The sequence below is a fragment of the Phaenicophaeus curvirostris genome, chromosome 17 (genome assembly GCF_032191515.1).
Source record: "Phaenicophaeus curvirostris isolate KB17595 chromosome 17, BPBGC_Pcur_1.0, whole genome shotgun sequence".
Classification (NCBI taxonomy): domain Eukaryota; kingdom Metazoa; phylum Chordata; class Aves; order Cuculiformes; family Cuculidae; genus Phaenicophaeus; species Phaenicophaeus curvirostris.
Window position 1 is genome coordinate 14,076,776 of NC_091408.1, and position 21,462 is coordinate 14,098,237.

Below are 21,462 nucleotides of genomic sequence, written 5' to 3' on the forward strand. Positions count from 1 at the left end.
TTTGCCTCTTACTTTCAGCATTCAGCTAAAGGTTAAATAAAAACACTTGCAGTTTTCTGTGACAAAAAGCACAAAGCAAGGAAAGCCAAATGAAAGACCCGACAGGCTAGACTACATACACCTGATCGTGAATTTTCCAAGGAAATATTTCTGGCTATTTAAAACATGATGATTTATTGTAATAGAAACATCTCACGAAGATGAACAAATTCTCCACTCTTTTCAAAGGAGGAAATCCCTATGGAAATCTGACTGCCTTCCCAGCAGCTCTGGAGCACCGAGATGCAAGCCCCACGTGCCAGGAGAGAGGCACGAAGTGAGTGTCTCCAAACATCTGGAGGCTCATCTTGGGGCTCCCCGCTTTGGAGGCCCCTGGCTCCCTTGGTTCCTGCTTCCTTGAAACCCCGTATTAGTTACTGTGCTCAGTGCTTCCATAAATTATTTTGCTTTTGAAAGGCAGTATTTCAAAACAATCTCTGCAGAAAGTTTTGGGTGCTTTGCTGGACAGCAGAAATACCAAACCTCTACCCTCACACCATGTGTTCCAAGGTAAATGTTCTTTTAGAAATTCCAGTGGAAGTAAAATATCCTCATCTTAGGTTGCCTCTAATAGCTAGGGAATTTTATCTATGTTGTGGCAAAGAGAACAAACAACTGAGAATTAAGAGCTGATGTTAAATCCTTGCAGAGCCTTAGGCAAATTCCATAATCTCTCTGCTATAGCACCGAGGATCAATGTGCAACTGCTGAAACCTGACTGCTCTATGAGGGTGGTCCATCTACTGACGGTGGCTGCTGGCCAAAACCATATTTAACAAATTAAAACCAGTAAACCCAGGTAAAGGCAAGAATAGGTTGAGTTTATAAGGAAGACCCCTCCTGATCCTATCCTTTTAAAGTCTGGTTAAGCCCTGTGATATTTATCACAGGCTTCCCCCTCACCCTGAGTAGATGGATGGGCTTGCGATATTGTGGACCGTTTCTTTCCCTCTGCCTCTGCACTGCGCTATGAACCACTTGTCCTGATTCATGCTGCAATCTGTAAGTTTATTAATATGCATGTGCTATTTTGCAAAAGTTGAATGATATGGAAGTGCTGCATAAGGTTTGCTGTCTGTTTTCTCAACATCTGTCCTCAAAGTGCACTTCTGTCATGTTCTGCTCCCATCGTTTTCGGATCAAAAAGTTAGAAGTAAGGCATGAATCTGTTTTGAGGTCTGCTAGCACGGGCTGCAACTCCTTTCCCAAGCGTCTCGCATCCTCACAGCACATGACACATTCCAATTACCTTTTGGCCCTTTTATTCCCCCAGTCTGGCTCACATTTCTCTCTGAATTTGGTCTCTATGCAGCTCTGAACCAAGAGTCTGACAGCTAAGGACATAACAAATATGCAGCACTAACCCTCAGGGTGGTTAGAAATGCCTGAATTCTCCTATTACAGGCAGATTCACAAGTAAAGGTCACCAGAAAGTCTCAAAACTTAAAATAAAAATGGGCCACTCAACAAGCAGTCAAAAGCTTGAAGCAGCTTGGGGTGTCTTATAGAAAAAAAACAAAGACGACTTGCAAAGTTTGGGTCAAAACCCTGGCTCTGCCAAACACTTCCTGCACAAGCTGAGTCAAGTTTCATTTTCTCGCCTCTCACCTGTACCCTCTGTACAGTGCAACAAAATAGTTCCTCACCACATATGACCTGTGCAAGATGTATTCTGCATACTCTGGAAAGATAATAAAAAGAGAGAAAGCTTCACCAAAGAAGTAGAAAACATGCAAGTTGTCTAGCAAAATTAATCGCAGCAGTTACCCTGACTGGTTTATGGGAGCATAATTTAAGAGGTAGAATTATGAGTAGAAGAAAATAGAATTAAAACAAAAAATAATGATGTAAACATTTATAGCTCAAACTTTAAAATCTATTCCCATGTTCCAACAAGTGTCATCCACATAGATAATTCAAGACTATTTATAGTTTTCCCCCGTTGGAGAAGAAAAGCTTAAGTTCTCTAAGGAAAACACTGAATGTAACCAAAGAAACTACATCTGACATCGTTTTGTCCCTATTTGCAGACTGTTTAGCATACAGCACTTTAAAAATCTCTTACCTTAATACAAACTGGTCTGCTAGAGAGTCATCAGCCAGGGAAACATGAAAGGTCACCACGTCACCTTCTCTGACGGGGTTGAGTGGTAAGCGGATAACGATATTCTCATCTAGCCTCAGTGAAGACTGTTTTAATTTGTCTTGATTTGGGTAAACAATGATGCTACCAATCCTCTCCATAGCTGACAAAGCCTCATGTTCATTATCTTGACCTGCATGGATATTGTTTTCCCATTTTGCATCCTCTGGAGAACATTCCCCATCTGCTGTATAAATCTTATAGAAGAGCTCCACAGTAATCCCTTCCAGGGAGGCTGTTTCCTCTGAAACCAGGGGTGGAGGAGAGCTGAACCAGCTAGGAGATAATTCCAGCTCCGCCACACATAATCCTAGATGGCCTGTCAATCTACAGCTGGCCACAACTTCTCTAGACTCCAGAAAAGCAAACATCTTCACGCAAGGCAACCTCTCTGCAGAATTATAGTCATCCCAGTCCTTCCCCGCAATATAGAACAAGGTTTGTATTTTAGGTTTGTTGGAATAGATCGAGCTGTCGATTATGTGAGATTTTAATTTCCAATTAAAAGTGAATTTATTTGTGAAACCAAAAGATGCCGAAGTCAGCATGAGGTCCAAGGGAACAGCCTGTTCAACAGAAAAGGGTCCATACGTGGCATTTAGGACAGGTGGCAGTTTGGCTTTGTATATATAGAATGAATCCACCCTAGTCTGCAAACTGGAGTTCCTCATGATATCCTGGTTGGCTTCTTTGAGGAAGAAGAAAACATCAGCATTGCAGATATGATAGCTCGCGGGGAGATACGTTGGCAGGTTTGAAAATCTCTGTATGCTGTCCATGATCCCTCCTCGGCTCTCCACCACTGCAGGCCAAAGATAAAAGGAAACAGAAAGACAACTCTAATGTTTGCTTAGCATGCCCCTCAGTTTTTCTCAAAAGCAATGCATTACCAGAGATCAATACTGTTAGCCACGATTACAAAACAATCTGACAGAGGTACCATGGAATAACACCGTTGGCTCAAAGCTCATACACTGAAAACATCCCATTGCATCAGCTGTACAGGTTTCTCTCCACGTTCCCCAATTTAATATCTACCAGAAAGTCATTCATCAAGTTCTAGAGGAGACTAGATGGCCAGATCCCCATCTAAGCTCTAAAAACTTTTAATGATTCGTGTTTTGTTGTTTTATTATCAGATCAAACATGATTTCTTTTCATCTGTGTTCCAATATACGTAAGAAAACAGTGTATTGCATATTAGTAAGCAGTAAAACAAAGCATTTCCTTTAGTCTAACATCGCTAACACACAATGCAACTGAGGGACTGCAAATCTGCATCATTCCCAACCCACTTTTGCCAGGATAGAAGTCAGCAGCAAACTGATAAAGGCTTTGTGCCCTTGGAACCAAAACTTTTCTCTCTCTTACACACACACACACACTAAAAAAGAGGTTTGACAGAGGTCTCAGTGGGATGGATTTATAGGCAAAAGTGAACTTGAGAGAGGCGAAATCCTTTACATGAGAGGGTTTGCAGATGCTCAGAAGGATTTTTTTGGTTTAATTCTAGAAGAGAATGAAACACATTTGGAAGCCACAAAAGTTTCTCTGCAACACAATGGTCAATCCTCCAGTCAGCACTGAGCAATTTTTCCCAGGCAAGAAAAGATTCCAGAGGGAGGGAGGGATCAAACAGATATTTTTGGTTTGGGCCGATCTCTAATTAATAGTGAGATATATTCAACCTGGGCTGTGATTCTACCAGAAAGAAACAGTGGGTCTTTCAAACTCAGAATTCATATGTTCCAACAAAACGCTGGTGAATGCAAGCTCCTGGGACCGCCAGAGAAGAAATAAACAGAAACGAAATGAATTAAAATGAAGCAGTTCCATAATGCGCAGAGATAACAAAGGAACAATGACAGATCCTAAGGTCAAAGCTCTTATTGTCTCTTGCTGAAGCTTAGCGGTGATTTTACCATTTGGCAGGACTGTGGAGAGCAGATACACAACACAACAACCACACAAACAATTACACCTGTTACAAGCCAGATGACTGATACTTACAGCACAATTGAGCCCAGATAAAAGCTCTAATATTTAAGCTATTTTTTTCAGGTTGTACATTTTAAATGCCTACACTTATCAAAGAGATTCTAGGGCAAATCTCATCCATTTGACTTCGCTCCACTCTGTTCTCAATTGAAATTCTGCTCATTTACTTTCGATGCCTTGATATTATCTACGCTTGTTTAAATGCTTCCCATTTAATCACATTACTTCTGCCTTTATTTTTGCTGTATGTTTAATTGTGTCAAGGCTTCTCTGCAGCCACTGGGATATTATTTGACAGAGCAAGTAAATATGCAAAAATATACCAAGGAATAGAAAAGTTATCAGCAGGATACATTATCAACAGTCTCCTCCTCCACTATTCCACATGGGATCAGATTAGGTTTTCCTCTCAGCTTCACAAGCAAATGCAATTGCAGAGCAGCTGCCAGGCAATCACCCCACTTGGGTATCCTCTTGCTTCTTGTGCCCACACCTAAACATTTCAGCGCATCTCTCGTATCAAACTAACACAGGCAATACCTTCCTGCAACTGCATGGAGCCACAGACCTGAGCACCCAGCTGAAATGCAGAAAAATCCAGACGATAAGAAACTTTCTCCTGTGTTCCCATGTGAGCACCAAGCTGGGCCAGCTTGCAGAGCTCACATATGGGACATCACATAGGGGACAACCAATTTTCTAGTGGAGAAAATTGAGCCCTTCCCTTCCACATCTCTCTTCATTTGGATGTGAACGATGGGCAGCTTGCACACTCCCTGCAGCATGCAGCAACTGAAGACCCCAGTTCTCTGTGGGAAGTCATAGGGTGTGAGTAGTAATAAGCAGTTCTGGAAGAAGACAGAAGTAGTCTCTCCAGGCAAGGGGCTATCCAAGCTTCAAGCATTCTAAATGGCAGGAGGCACAGTTGAGAGACATGATAGAAAGCAGTAGGTGCTGCATAGCAAAGACGGACACCGCTGCCTGTTGGCAGGAGGCTGCACAGGTAAGGAACCCAAGGCAACCTACAACAGGGATGGAGGCAAAGAGCAGAGGCTGGTGATCACTGTTAAGCAAGGGTCAGGCAATGCCCCACTACGGCTTGCTGTGCTGCTCTCCAGGAGCCCCAGTGTTTTTATCCCACCGCTGAGTAACAAAGTACTTGAGAAACACACTGTGGGTCAAACCTCATCCTGCTTGTTGCAGGATGAGAAGAAAGAAGATCAATGCCAATTCTAGAACCAAAGTCACCAAGGGATGTTTGAGCAGCTCCATTACTGCTCTTCTATTTATAGAGCACCTTGGCACGGCATCACTTGCCATGCGGTTGTGCAATTGCACAACTCAGTCACTGGAAGTGAACTTTGCTCCTGTGAAAGCCTGGGCAGCAAGGGGAAGGACAGCGTTCCTTCACTGAAAAGCCAAATGCAGACAAGTACCTTCCTGGATTAATTGTAGATAAACCAAACTACAGTTGAAATCAATACTTTTGATAAGTTGCACTTATCATAAAAATTGTGCCACTGTACAGATAAGCAAAGCATTTACAGCTGCAAAAGTACCCTCTGATTTCTGGGAGGAGAGCTAAAATTTGCCTTCTCCCAGGACACAGCAGATTGCAGAGATTTAACATTGCCATAGTTCCGGAGCCTAAAGAGGAACCAAAAGAGATGCAAGGCTTAAATGCATCTGTGTTTACATTATAGGACTTCCCCCCCTTTTCCACTCTTTATGCAGATATTTTATCTCTCTCAAGCAGTGATTTACACAAAGTTTAAAAGGTATGTTTTTCCCTTTCCTCCATTTCATTATGGTGGCAACATTCAGTGCCTCTTCTCAGAACTGGTACGAGGATTAGAATATCAGCCTGCTGTAATTCAAACCAAATGAGACACAAATTTTGTCTGAAAGCTTATATGGGAAGCCATAAACACCAGTAGACAGGGCTGGGCTTTGTCCTAGAAGCAGTCTGCAACAAAATATGATATCTGGATTTAGCAGCATTTTATGATGCTGGAAGAACATCTAAAAAGAAATACTTCATAAAATGGCAGGCCAACACCCCGCCTTTTTAATTCAGCACGTCGGCACCACAGCATCAATCTCCTTACAGTCACAATCAGAAACAGGACACATTTCCAGCTTTCTGGTGTGCAACAAAGCGACTAATAAATTACCTGCTCCTTTAATAAGCACTCAGCAAGATCAAAAGAGGGCAGAGCATTAGATCAGAATGCAGGTTAGTCCTAATTATGTAACAAAAAGGAGCAAGAGTTAATGAAAAGTAAATGGAGCCCAAACGAGCATCCCCAGAGTGCTATCTTGAAGTCTGAACACAGTCTGCTTCTCAGCCTCCTGTGGCATTGGGAGTGTTGAGGGGACATGGAAATTGTTGGGCATGACTTGAGACAGCTTGAATTTCTAAAATAACTTTTACCTTGTAACAGTTTTGCAGCAGGTGCTTTGCCCCTTTTAATACATTTATTTGGAGCAGCCAAATACCACGGCCCCTCGAGCAACATGTCAACTTGTAAAATCTCATTGCTCCCATTTTGTGCCCAAAAACCTCTCTCCAGAGCTAGGCAATAGCCTCGTAGCCCAGTCCATCCTGCAATCTCTGAAAGTGCAGACAGAAAGGAAACACCCTTCTGATGTTCCTGAAGAGCAGAGAGAGAAAGGAAACCACTGTGCACATAACCAACCATGCAATGCTGCACTTTGGGGAGATGCCTTCCTGGTCCTTATTCTGACAAGTTCAGACCTCAAACAAAGCTTTCCTTCTGTTGTCTTGATAATTTTTTATTTTACACTAAAACTATCTCTCACTTTTGTTTTTAATCTCATTTGACTCTGGACTGATGCCACGAAAAGTAGCACAGGACTAAGGCACAAGCAAAGCCATAGCTCTAAGTCACATTGTGCAATAAAAATCTGCCATTCACATAACTCAAGATTTCATCCAAGCTACTTGCATTGGATTTCATACATTTTAATAAGAAGCAAAACAAGTAACCTATTATAAGGTAGTGGTGGCAGTGGCAGGTCAGCATTAGAATCTAGTACATCCATATTAGGCTGTAGTCAAAGGAAAGTCTTTAAAATTCATCATTTTATAACTAAAAATGAAAATTACTTCTCTTAGAGCATGATTCCAAATTTCACATCTAAATCTTCCCTCTACTTTAACCAACTATTACACTTAAGAACAGCCAAGCCTTCCATAAGCCCTCAGTAATTCTGAAGGCAGAGGTGAGAAGAACAAGAGGCATTAAAAATATGTGATTTTTCAGTATCCTTTTTTTTTTTCTAAAAACAAACAAGAAAGCCAATCCTGCACCTGTGGAAAAACTGCAAAAATGTTAAAATTCATCTTTGCTGCAGCATCATCAGAATTGCAGCATGAGATCATACAGACACTCTGCTTTGTAAAAGAGGAATAATTTCAAGTAATGTGGTGCCAGTAAGTACTATGATGTTATCCGTGACTCATACAGAGGCAATCAATGGCTTGTCTGTATAGGAGAAAAATCACAAGCCCTTCCCACTAGCCTTCACTAAAGACCATAAAGACCAAACTACACATGTACATTATTCCACTATAAAAATGGCTCTATTCATAATAATTATTTTGCTGTGGAAATGCAGCCATTATCCTTGAATAAAAACAGTGTATCCCAGAATAGGGTGTCTACACAAGGAAAGTCATTCCAGAACCAATAAATCATAGAAGAATAATTAATTCTGGACCAGCTGTGTAGGTGACTTTCTATCATGCGTGCAAGGGGTGAGACCTGATGCTGTTTAGGGAACCCAGCCATGAGAGCTTGTGCAAGGTGATTTGGCCCGGCTACAGATAGGGAAACTCTGAGTCTTAATCCTGGCAGCAGGAAAATGAGGAGGATGATTACAGTGTGAAAATGTACCCCAAGTTGAGACCTTTTCTGAGCACTATGAGTAGGGTAAGTTTGGACTGTGTGAGGATTTACGGAGGCTAGATGAACACCTGTCTCATGCTCTCCCTGACTCATTCAAAATTCAACAAAATAACCATGAAAGGAGGATGTCACTGTTTACTTCCCACATTCGGAGTCCATCCTGTGACTCATCTCCTCAGTTTTATATTAGGGAGGAAAAGGAGGAAAGAAACCCTCCATAGTCCCACAGTGGAAGAGCTTCCATCATCCACCATTCAAAACCAATCTTTACTCCTTTAGTACTTGAGGCAGCTATACAGTCAACCACACTGGCACAGAAAAAAAAACCCAGTAACAAACAGTCTTTTCAACTAGAACAGAATAATTTGAAGATATAAATGACACTGCAAGAAAGAGCTAAGAAGAGTCGCCAATACTTTTTTAAACATTAAATTAAAGTCAGCCCAGAAGCTGTCAACATATAAGGAATTGTATCATGAGAAAAGATGATGGGATCCCTTTAAGCTTTTCTTATTCTCTCCTTCTTATCCGAGTTTGATGTGAGGATAGAACTTGATGTAGGACTCGCAGCCAGTTTACTGTCCTTCCATTCAGTCTTGATTACACATTAGTGGAGACAGAGATTCACTTTGCAAAACGTCGCTAGTCAGGCAGGTTGTTTTGAAAGATAGGAAAAAGGATGCAATTTTAAAAAAGAGATCTATTTAATCCAGACATCTAAAACTGAAGAGAAGTTAATTAACTTTTGCAGGCTTAGGACAATGTCTCACGTACTTATCTTTAAATGTCTCAGTCAAACTGAGACTGATATTACCCAATCTTCACTGCGGCTACACGTCAGCCCATCCCATTTCAGAGAGGTATCTAAGCCCAGCGCAGGCTCCAGCCTCCCTTTTCAGCAAACCACAGAAAAGGGTATCTCTAGAATTCATTCATACTCTTCTAGACACTTATATCTTAGGGGTGATAAATCACCCTTGGGAGGAGCCTATTCTGTCTGTTGACTCGATTGTTGAAGTTGGCCAGTGCAAACCTGCGTGCTAGAAGCGCAGATGTCTATGGGCCAAGGAGTCCTTGGCCTGTCCGATCTGACAGGTCGCTCTTTGCTAAAGCTTCTCTTCACACACAGCATGTCCTTGTTTGCTCATTGCTCTGCTTCCAAAAAGCTTGAAAGCAACATCTCTGGCCTCATAAATCTTTTGTCTACTAAAATACATTTTTCAGTGCAAAATTAACCATGCATATGAATGAAACCCTTGATCAGGCCACAAGTTCAGTAATAAATTGTATTATTGTGTTCCAAAGCAAGTCAAATGCTTTGCTTGCTTAATGTTGCCAAAAAATTAAGTTGGATGTGGAAGTTTCTGAGTTGGCACTTACTACAGTTTTTAGCTAAACATGCATTTTGCACAGTCACCCATACTGAAAGACATACGTACAGCAAGGCCACCTACAGATAGTAATAAAACTGTACTGTCTGAAAGGCTGCCTATAAATCTTATTAAAGTAATCCCTTCCCTGAACCCAGATTATTACATTCACCTTTATGGTAGAATAAAAATTAATTTTCTCAGCTGCAATAAGTGTATGATAAGAAGGCATCACTTGGGACTAAATAAAGATGATAATTAACTCCAACTGAATAAATCTAAATTTAGCTTGGACTAGCAATTTGTTTTCATACAGTTTCCTTTACGACTGACTGAATAGGTATGGCAGGATTAGCATCCCATGCCAGTTCCAGCACTGCTGGCACGGAAAGGAATGAGGCAGAATGTAATCCAATACCCAAAAGGCCTGAAGATTAATTTGGGGTTCTCTATCAGCAAAAGGTTGGAAAAATGGAGAGAAACAAAAAGGCTCAAAACTGGCATTAGTCCGGCAAGCAAAGCATGTGAAGGGCTAGACCCCAGAGAGAACATTGCCTGCTGCACGCCCTACATCAGCGTTATGCAAAGACACGATCTCTGCCCCGGGCTGCTGGGATCACATTCAGGGAAAGCATCCTCTGTGCCTGCCCGATCTTACTCTTTCCTACCAATTGTGTGCTTTTGGATGTTCTCAGAAACAGGCTCTGACCTGGTACAGCCGTTCTTAACCTGCACTCCCTCATCTGCAACACACAGAGGTGATTCCTAAAGCAATTGCAAAACAAGAAGACACATCATCACACAAGCACACAAACAAAATGGGTAAAGTAAATGCATCAAACAAAAATACGAAGTTTATTCCAACTTTTTTACTTTGTTGAAAATAAAGCAGCACTGTACCCAGCAGATTAAGGAATTATTTTTTTTCAAGGAAACAAGACTCTACTTATAAAAGGTCGAGGAACCGAGTTGTTAAGTCACTACCCCATTCTTTGCCATTCTCTGAAAAGATGATTAACTTTATTACTGGGAAGGAGCAGTTCAAGCTTGTTTTTTCAAAACAGATCCCACATTTATTTTTTGCCAGGGAACAGCATGCAACTGAAGCAATAAAGCTACTGTGCTTCCTCCTTTCTCTGATTTCCATGCTAGCCCATGCAGACATCGGATTTGCCTGCATAAGAAGATTTTATCAGGTATTAAGCTACAGCTGAACCATTATCACTACAGCAGAATGATTCTCCAAGCAGATATGTTTATTCTCAAAAACTGGAGTTGTTTCAGCTTGAAGGTGATAGAGTATGGATGAAATACAAGTATTCAATGTGCTACACTACTCTAACAACTTAAATTCACCTCTCATGAGGGTTTAACTTTCCTTCTGCTGTCCCAGCACCATAATTTCTTCTTGAGAACTACCAGACTTGAGCACAATTCCTGCCCTAATATGAAATTGCCCAGAATTATGCTGTCCAGGCCTGAGAAGTGGAAATTCCTCCTGAATCATTAACAACGGCTGCTATAGTTAAATTTGCCAAAGCTTCTAAGCTAAAGATCCAGCATCTCTATAGGTTAGAAAGTAGAAATTTTATTCCACCAGGGAGAAAAGAGAACTTCTTTCCTCCAAACGTGACCATCACATCAAGGCCTGGAAGGATCTGAGATACAGGACATTAAAGCTGTGACATCTGTAACTGTAGGAAGGCTATTCCAAGTAAGTTTTAGAGGCTTTTATTGCTCCCTCTGAACCCCGTACAGCAGGAAGCATGGTAACTAAGGCACCTGTTTTTATAAGCTGGAGCAATAGAAAAAATAGTCACAATAAAAAAAATTTTAAAACTCTCTAAACATCCCTAAAATAGCTTTCCCTTAAACACACTGGGATGGTTTCACCATCTGTGAGTAACGTGCCAATCCCCATGCCCCGTAAAATCTTTATGCCATCACGTATTCTATTTATTCATCTCCACCTCGCTGACACGCATGCTTCTGGCCAAAGTCTTCATTGTTAAAAACATTTATTCAAACGTGTCTGATGGAAAAAGCCAGAAGTTAGATTAAATATATCCCTGCAGTACTACCTGTATGTTGTGCCGAAGCCCTGCCCTGTGTGGTCTCATCCACAGACTGTACAAAGCACAGGATAAGAACATTTCTAAGCCAGGTGTTCACAACCTCCCAGGGCCACTGAGTTTTTGCCCAAATCTCCTGAATGTAAAGTACTCTTTCCATTAAGGAGAAGGGAATCATTCCAGTGGGTGAAGGACAGAGAACAAATACTAAGGGTAAAGCTATAGAGAAATTGGGTGAACATGAAGAGAGCATGGGAACATTGAACACTCTCTCTCCAAAAAAACAAGTAGAAATGAGATGAGACTCCCATAGGGTTTCTTCTTCAAGTCTCCATCAGCCGACTCCAACTCCCACCTCTTCTGACAGAGGCAATACAGGTATTTGTAGAACTAAGGTTTTCCAGCCCAGACTAATTCCCTGAGTGCTGGAAGTGTTTTCTCCTCTGTATCACACTTGGCACAGCCAAGGCCACCTTGGTGCAGATGAATGACAAAGCTGCTTTAACTGCCCAAACCTCAGTGCAGGGAGGGTACCCAAGAGAGGAAATTCCCTATGAGTTTTCTCATTTAATGTGGCTGTTGCAATCGCTCAGGTTGCTCTGCTGGGTTGATCACTGGCCTAACTTGCCATTTCAGTTTTGATCAGGGGTGTTGATACAGCAGTTAAAAGTCACAGGCTGCTCTTGGTGAGTTTCTCTGCATCTCTCATACAACAGCAACAGGGAAATTGTCCTGCCAGTAACAATTAGAGGTGGTAGCACAGTGGCTAAAGGTCACAAATTCATCAGCTGAAAGAACTGAGTGACAGAGCCACTACTGCAAGATAAACTGAAGTTTAAAAACACCTGATTAACCAAGGAGGGTTTCTATTTTAGTTACCTGGAGGGGAGAGACGACTGCTAAAGCCGTGCATACACAGAGAGGTTTTGCATGACCTGCCACTTGGTGGGCAGAAACCCCACAAACACAAACCGTGAACAGCACAGCGTACCTCAAGGTCCTTTCCCCAAGTGAACAGCGTTAGGATTTCCTAAAGCCTTCTCCATTCCAGACACCCTTCGGCTCTTCTCAGACAGAGGTGTAAATGCCAAAGCCAACCTTGATTTGCACACCCAGGCAGCACAACTTTGCTATGGGGGGAGTGGAGAGGCTCAGCCACCCCAGATGAAGGTTCCAAAGACCACAACAGGGCTGCCAGACCTCTTGCCCAGATCCCCAGCACGCAGCACTGGTCCTGGCATTGCTCCTTACTCCAGTGCAGAGTTGATGCTTCCCTCCTGACAACTGATAAATAAGGTTTGCCACGGCTACGGGAGTTTCTCATTCCTAAAGAGGAGGTTAGAAGAAGGCTCACTACTACCATTATCCAAAAGAAAACTCATTTTCTCTCAGTGATATTTCATAAACAACAGAAAATAAGCATGTGTGCAGGAGTAGTCTCCAAGTCTTGCCTTACAAGGCAAAGAAACTCACTAAAGGCACCAGGTGACTGCAAAAGTAAATCTCTTAAATATATGCTCTAAACTATTAGCCAGCTGTGAAATATTTGTATTCAGTATCAAAACATCTATGTCACACAAAGCCAAGAGACTGACAGGAGAAAGACCAGGATTTATGTTAGCTGGGGTCTATCTGTCACAGAGATAGGAAAGCTAAGAGCGAGTCCTTTTATTAAAATCACTCTCCCACTGCAGATATTGATCTAAGCAGCTAAGGTTGAATAGCAAAGTGCACCCCCATATCTCACAAAGTTACTCACTGGTCCAGCAGTAAAGGACTGGGGCAAAATCCCCAACAATGCCACCAAGTGGCACCCCGAAAGCAAGAGGGCAGGAAACAAGGTATAAACAGGGCACTGGATAAACAGCATCCCATGACACCATGGCACAGCTGCCTACCAGGATCCAGGAGGTCCCCGTCAACTCCACTTCTCAGATTTTCAGGAAGCCTATTTTGCTCCCCAAATCACTAATGCAGGCTGCCATTACTCCCAATACCCAGTTCACTATGAAAACAATACAGAGAAGCACAGTGTATTGCTTGCGTTCCCATTTTAAGGAGCAAAGAAAATGCCATTTCAAAAGTGTCCTTCCCTAAACCTGCTTCAGCATTTTCACTTTTCCCTCTAAGCTGCAGCAATTTGGATCCGGACTTCTGCCCCAGTTTGGGCTGACCCCTCCCTGGCAACTGTCCTCCCCTGGCTTCTAGAGGACCAGGATCTTGGCTGTGTTTCTCTTTGCAAACTCCAGCGTGACTGTAGTCGATGGCCTCAAGCATTACACCCCAAGCATTACACAAAATGAAGCAAAGTAACTTGAAGTTCTGTATGCTACAGACTTTCTACATTCTTGCATCCTTACACAGGTACATCACTTTATAGCACTTCTGATTCTCCTCACAGATGTTTTTCCTTTTGGCAGTACTGAAAAGTTCCTTGCACAAGCCAGAAATTACAGCATATTAAAATGCTGGCAGCAGATTCTCCAAAGGCATTGTCAGAAGGAGGTAAGGTTGGTCCAAAGCCTTTCTCCGGAGCACTGGGCTTTCACTGGATTCTCCAGCCTGTTGTTCAGAAGCTTTTGGAGGAAACAAGCTCCAAACCGATGGGCCCAAACAGCCGCGGGAAACCACAAAAGCAGCTTAGAATAAACCCCCTGTAAAGTTATTAAGGACACAGATATGTCTTGAATGCACAGAAAATCCTCTGTCTTACCAGCATTCATCCATATCCTACTGTGACTGTAATCCCAGGAAGAGTATACACCACACACAGCCCCGCTGGGGGACTGCGATAAAACCAAACGCGATGCAGAGACACGCAAAGCAAAATCCTGGGTCTGGCACCAGCCCCACAGCTCTGCCTGAGCTCTGGGAGCAGTCCTCGTTTCACTCCCCACTGCTCTTGGATATCCAACCTGGACAGCGATCCTGACTACACATGCTGATTTTTGAGACTCTCTGCAATGTAGGTAGTTAAACTCCTGGTTAAATCTTTCCAGCGTTTAGGTTTGTGGGAAGAAGTCAGCTTCTGCTTAGGCTTCCCCACTGAACTCCAGAGCTACAGGCTGCTGATTCCAGTAAGATTTGTGTCCCCATCCTGCAAACACACATGCACAGAGAGCATTTCAAGCGTGTGTGCAGTCCCACTAAGCCAGGGAGTTTTCCCACTAGGAAATCTAAGCACAAGCTGCACTAGACAGAGAGATGTGAGGCCACCCAGCCTTTTAGCTGCTCCAGAAAAAGCCCCACAGATTAATAGACTCACCACTACTAGTTCACAGATCTCTGCACCTTTTTTCTCTGAACCCAGTCTTTAACCTGCATTTTCTGTTGCTCTCACAGGCAAACAATATTACACTAACCGGACTCCCAAAGCAATATGTGCTCTCTGACTCTCAGAGGAGCAACCACACAGGCCTAGCAGTTCCAACATCATTAAGATATCAATTTATATCTGCCTTTCAAGGAACAGCACATGAAAACGTGGATCTCCTTTCTAATGACAGCTTTGTTTATCCCCACCCCAAATACTCAGAATAGAAGTTTCTGTTTTCTCTCAGATTCCTTTACTTAATTCAACATTTTATTTTCGGAATGACAACAGCCTCAAGCAACTCCATTAATTTGTTATGGAGTAAAAGAGCTCTGCATTCCTAGGGTGATCGCTGACCTCCTCCCCTGCTCCCCTGCTTATTGAAGCAGTCCTGCTCAAGCACATCTTGGTATCAGAACAAAGCATAATTTTTCATGCTTGAATGCATTATTTTATGTTAGGAATGCACGTTTGACATATTTTACAAATCCACGGCAGATGCTGTCAGAAAGGACAAAATAACCATCCCTCGGTACTGCTTTTCTTTTACTACCATGATCAAAAGCTGCCACTTGTCATTCATACATGGAGAACGGTTTCTGTTGGGGAGAGGAAAAGGAGCCTGCAACCTCACCCAGAACTTCTTGGGTGTTTGTTTCTCTGCCTGCTGCCGATTAGCAATTTAGAATTCGATCTTTTTAGCACAAGGAAAATTCCCAACAGCTCCGGAGGAGGCAGTTCAAGGAGATCTTGTCAAAATATTGGTGCGTAAAGAAAGTGAAACCTTATTATAGCTTTCATACTGTGATGCACCAAGTATGGTTATCTTGCCCACAGACAATTATTAACTTATAGGCAAAGAACAAAAGCTCTCAAGCAAAACAAAACAAAGTTGCACAAGGCCATAGTTGCTGTGTTGTCCACTTGGGTTAATATATTAAGGTAATAAAAGATAACAACCATTAGCTGACAGCATTTTCAAACTCTTCAAAAGTCATGAGAAGTAAATTGGATCAGATTTGAGATTGTCTGAGAAGGCAAAAAGCTGGACCCCTGGATGCCCCATCCCTGGAGCTGTTCAAGGCCATGTTGGATGGTGTCTTGGGCAGCCTGATCTAGTGGGACATGCCCCTGCCCAGGGCAGGTGGAACTAGATGATCTTTAAGGTCTCTTCCAACTCAAACTATTCTATGACGCCACAATTTCTCAATGACAGGGCAACTGCACAATTAAGAAAGAGTCAAAGAACATCGTGATCATAGCCCAGGCCAGCACACTAGTTAGGAACTTCAGATCATCAACATGATGATTAGTTTAGGCCAGTGCCTCACCAGAGCAGAAAGTACTCACCTACCAGGATAAACTACCCTAGGAGTATGAATTGGATGCATACTAATTTCTAGCAGTGTTTCTCCATTTTCCCTGTTAAATCTGAACTGGAACAACTCACTGACAGCAGCCTGTGGCAGCTTGGTAAAATGACCGAGAATCAAGAGATCTGAGAAGCCTGAGACCAACCCTTCTGCACTAGAAATGTTTATGCATAGGATTAGCCTATAGTGGTAGCTGTCAGCTATTTCAGGGAAAATGAACAATTTAAGAAACAGGAACCGAATTTGGCCCAGCAATAATTCAGTGCAGAGGTCAGAAATACTAGCAGCTGCCCCCTGCTCTTCTGGGTTACTTCTTATGTTAACGCAAGTCTGCAGGCCCAGTTTCAGGCTGGAATAAGACCCCATAAATCCATAAATGACCTCATCAACCCCAATTTCATCTATGTGCCTCTGAATGCAGACCTGTCCTGCTCCTGCCAAAGGCTGCGGCATTTCTCCCACCATAGACCCTTCAAACTCAGACCTACAACTACCTGGGGTCACCAGAGAGCCAGTCCAGTGTTTTGCACGTGTATGACAGACAGCAGCCGCGCATGGGAACAGCCCAACATTTCTGCAAGCTGAGGATGCAGCTCCTCACAGCTCAGTGTCAGCATTTGCCCATCCAAAGATGCCATAACGTTCAGTGAGAGGGAGCAGCAAAAGAAGCTGTGTTCACTTTCTGCTTAGTGGCATTTCCTATAAACCTCTGTGTGGAAACATCACAAGTACAGTTCAAGTTTGAGTCAATTCAAGTTCAAGTCATAATCTTGTTACATCTGGTACTGCTCACCTACCCATAGCCTAGAGTATACAATTCTGCAGAAACTCAGCACACAGGTCACCTCAGCACTCTGCTTCATCTGGCATTTATAACTACAGCTGAGCACATAATTCACACTGCATAATTTATCCATAGGATTTAGCCCTTGAAACACCCAAAGCAGATTATTTCTTCATATTTGTTTACGTTTTCAAAAATTCAGTCAACTTCTCCAATTCTTCTGAACTCTGCAAAAAGAGTTTCAAACTGTGGCTGTATTCTTCCAGAGCTTGAGCCCTTGGCTAGCTGCACAATCACTCCGATTATTTCACTTCTTTTTTGGTCATCTACCTTCAACTATTCTTGTTTCCTGAGCGGAGGAAAATGTGTGCAAGCGCTAAATCTCAAACATGCTATTCTAACATTTGGATTCCATTATGCTAGAGATAACATATAATCCTATAATGATATGTAATAAATTAACATTTAATCTCATATCAGAGAGTTCAAAGGGATCACAGCCAGCTGGTGCTAGAATAAGCATTTGATAGAGGCTGCAAGAGTGGGAGCTGAAGATGAGAAGTGAGTGAGATCTAAGCTGCTCTGAGACTTTGGCTTGGCAAGACTAGTTGGCAAGGGAAGGATCAAATAAACCCCCGATATGAAGGGGAATCATCTCCAAAATCAAACAACCTGTGCCCTTCTGCTGCGAATGTAGTCCTTGCAGTCCATCCAACGTGGAAGAAGGGTAGATTTCCCACCTCAGAGCTAACAAGCAGGGAAGGTCATTGTCACACAGTGCTGAGCAGGGGAGTTAATTCGGTGCTTGACTCATCCCCCATTCATCAAGGTGCAGAGACCAGATGAGGCTGGGAACATCCAGCTTGGGGTTGTGCTCTCTCCAGATGCAGAGATCTGTAGCCACCCCCTTTTCTTCCTCCTTTATGCATGTGCAGAACTGACGAAAGGATGTACAGTTTCAACACAGAGAAGCCAAAAGTCACTTGTCATTTTGTTTCTCTTTCACACACCTTCACACACAGCGCTAATATACTGACCGCTGCACAATCTTGATTAATAACAACAGCTGCTAACAAAGTTTTGTCCTTAGAGGCTTCCTTAATAAATGCATATAAGTGACTCTGGTGAGGATGACTCGTTTCTCTTGAAGACAGGCACAATTAAAAGCCCCTGGCAGGAGGACACAGCCTCCCGAGCTGCATGAGGCAATAACAATCACCAAAGGTTGCTGACCGAGAAAGCAGAGATAAATCCCTGACTTGCCAAAGTCCCTCTGACTTCCACCAAGCTGAGATTTCACCACTGGGGCAAGGAGATAAGAATTGTCTTTATCTTCCCATACGCTCCATGTGCCGCCTCCGTTGTTCCAGCTATGTCTTATGGCATGGTACATTTTTAATTTGCAGACCTCAGCACTTATTCTTTGGTCATGGGCAGCAAAAGCAGAAAAAAACTATTGACATCAGTCAGATTCAGGTCTTTTCTCTGAATCCAAAGACACACTTCATTGCTCCATCTCAAACTGGAATACGCTTTTAGAAAGAAACTGTCAGGTAGCCAAGAAAGCCGAGAACTCATCACAGACAGAGACAGTATTTTAAAAAGCACACTGCCAAACCTCTTCGCTAGTTTTCAGTGGAGACATCAACCTTACTGCCAAATTAGATAGAAAGTAAAGGCAGTTAAAAAACATCATGAAAAAGGAAAGAAATTTTAAAAGGATAGCTGATAAAAATATACAGCAAGATGAATTTCACAAGTTTGGACACTGACCACAGTCCTCTATCTGAAGAAAATTTAATAAATAAAAATAACAAAAAAAAAGCCCTGAAGTAGTATGGAATTATCTTTGCTCTTGCATATAACACACATTTCTATTACCCTTTCTGGATTAGCCAAATGAAGATCAATGTATCTATAAAACTCAATGACATGTTAATGCAAACCTTAAAAAAGATAAAATGCCTTTTATCTCAGTCTTAGGAAAACCTAATAAAGAATTAACAGTCCATGAAGCCATGGAATTTCACTCAAGGCTTTACTTTATGCCAGGACTTCCTACTCCATTAATTTTTAACCGACAGGTTTCCCCAGGCTTTGGGACATGTCGGTACAATTGTACATCGTCATTAAAATTGGTCCTATATTTTCCTTCAGAGCTCAGATAGGAACCTTGTTGTAGTCTGTGGAGTTTAAATTTAGACAACACCCACAATGGATCAGATCTGTAAATCTGGAGCAACTGTTAAGGTAAATAAATATGCAAAAAATGGTAGACAAGTATTGATTTTGGTAATGACTGGACAATTAATGAATTTATGAGCTAAAACTTTCACCTGCAGGATAAGAACTTTGGATCAGAGCTCATTTGTCACATCAGCATTTCAGATTTATATCAGAAGCAACTGCCAGGAATCTACTAACGCAACACTAGATGCTGAATCTTTAAAGAGATGCAGTCAAATATTAGTCTAGGATTTGGTTCAAGATTGGTTCTCAGAATTAATGAGACTTCAATGACTGCCACGGGCCATGCCGGAAGGCTGGGATCCATAAAACCAGATACCCTGAGCTCAGTGGGAAACCAGTCTCATCCAAGTTCTCAGCTATATTAATTTCTACTGACAAACACAGGGCAGCGAGACCAAAAATTTCAAATGTCCGTACTTAAAACCATATTAAATCCAATACCTCTGCAAACATTTCAAAGTTGCTTGCTCTCAAAAGGGCCTGAATACCTGCAGCTCCTGCTGACATTAAAGCAAATGCAGATGCTTCCCACTTCTGCTAATTAGGGTGGGCTTGTCATGGATGCCAAGGAAAGAGCCCACTCCTTTGAGACACCCACAGGTGAAGGCTGAGGCCACGGCGCCCAACTGCAGCAGGATGGTTCTCTAGGGAAAATGTGCCAATAGCTGGAGAGACACTGCACAGAGCCTGAGCTCATATACTTTTCAAGGCTGACACATTTGGGCTTGTGAATCAGCGCAGGGAGAAAAGAGACAGCAGTAGAAGGGAAGACAGTCCTAAGGAAAAGCAGGAGGCAATAGTCCAGGAGAGGATGATGGGAAGAGCAGTGAGCAAAGAGAAGGTGGCAGGAGAAGGAATGAAGCTTGACTGAAATTGGAAACCTGCTCTTTCCATTAAAAAAAGAAAAAAAAACCTAAACCCATCAATCATTAGTCCAAAAAGCTAAAAACCATTTTGAAGCCTTTCTTTCTGCCCTCCCTGGAATGAAGGTGTTCTACCCTTAAGCCACCTCAGTCAAGTACAGAGGAAAGGCTTCCCTGCCTCCAAGATCCCACCAGCACAGCATCCTCCCCAGGAGCCAAAGCACCTCAAATGCCTCCAGTCTTGAACACTATTTGCTCCTGTTTACCTGGGACCATCCTCACCTTCCTCTCCACCTCTTCATCTTTCCCTGCTTTGTGAGAACATCTGCTTCTCCCAGGCACTCTAAGTTTAATTATTCTTGGTTCCTTTCCTGCACAGTGCCTTGATCTGGAAAATTTTAGATGACTTCCTAGGCAGTGTATTTATCTGCTGGCCTCAACAGCTGCCTGACCGTAAAAATGAACATCTGACTAATGACAAACATTGTGCCAGCTGGGTGGAGACTGTCCTCTGCAAACTTTACCACCCTTATTCTGATAGCCTAGAACCTCATGGCAAGAAGTTTGAGTCTCTCTCCTGCTTCCCACTGGAGGCACAAGCACAGGTCTCAGCCAGGGAGAGAAAACAGGCATGAGACAATAAGAGAAGGAAGGGACAACCCTTCCCATCAGTACACAGGGACCATGCTGTGCACACCCCTGAAGCCCAACCACTGCCTGATCCATACCACTGCTCTGCCAGTCAGATGCATCAGCAAAGAGATAAGAAACAAAGACCTAATTCCAGACAAGAAGAAAGAACACCAAACACACCAGGTAGGGAAGCCCACACCAAGAATTCCCTGTTTCTACAGTCCCGCTCTGAGCAGCCACTGAGGAGATGCAGGAATCCTTGCTGCCCACACAGTCTCATCTCCACATCTGAGCTCAGGGTATGGAGCTGAATGACTTGGTTGTCCTGTCATGAGTTTACGGAAACAAGGTTTATGTATTGAGCTACGCACATTTCTTCCTCTACCTACAAATGCTAGATATGGAAAACCAGCCCTGCACTGTAAATCCATTGCGGGGGGCGGGGTGGGGGACGGGACCGTTATTTTGCCATCTTTACTCACCCAACGTCTCATACAAACCAAGTACACTTGGATCACAAACTTGGGATGCTAATCAACAGGAAGCACCACCTCCCAAAGGCATTCCATTCTAGATCTATTCCTGGCTAATCTTCAAGGGATGCTCTGACACTCTTATTCATACAGAATATGTGTAAGAACTGCAAACAGAAGAAAATACAACTCTGTGCAGGGGGGTTCAGACCAGTATCC

At 42.7% G+C, this 21,462-nt stretch overlaps 1 protein-coding gene across 1 annotated transcript in view; it reads right to left on the minus strand.

Moving 5' to 3' along the window:
* TMEM132B (transmembrane protein 132B) overlaps positions 1-21,462 on the minus strand; it is a 255,895-nt gene that overhangs the window by 182,558 nt on the left and 51,875 nt on the right. The window contains exon 2 of the mRNA XM_069871351.1: positions 2,105-2,984. Coding sequence (XP_069727452.1) covers positions 2,105-2,984 — 880 coding nt within the window. The remainder of the gene's footprint in view (positions 1-2,104; positions 2,985-21,462) is intronic.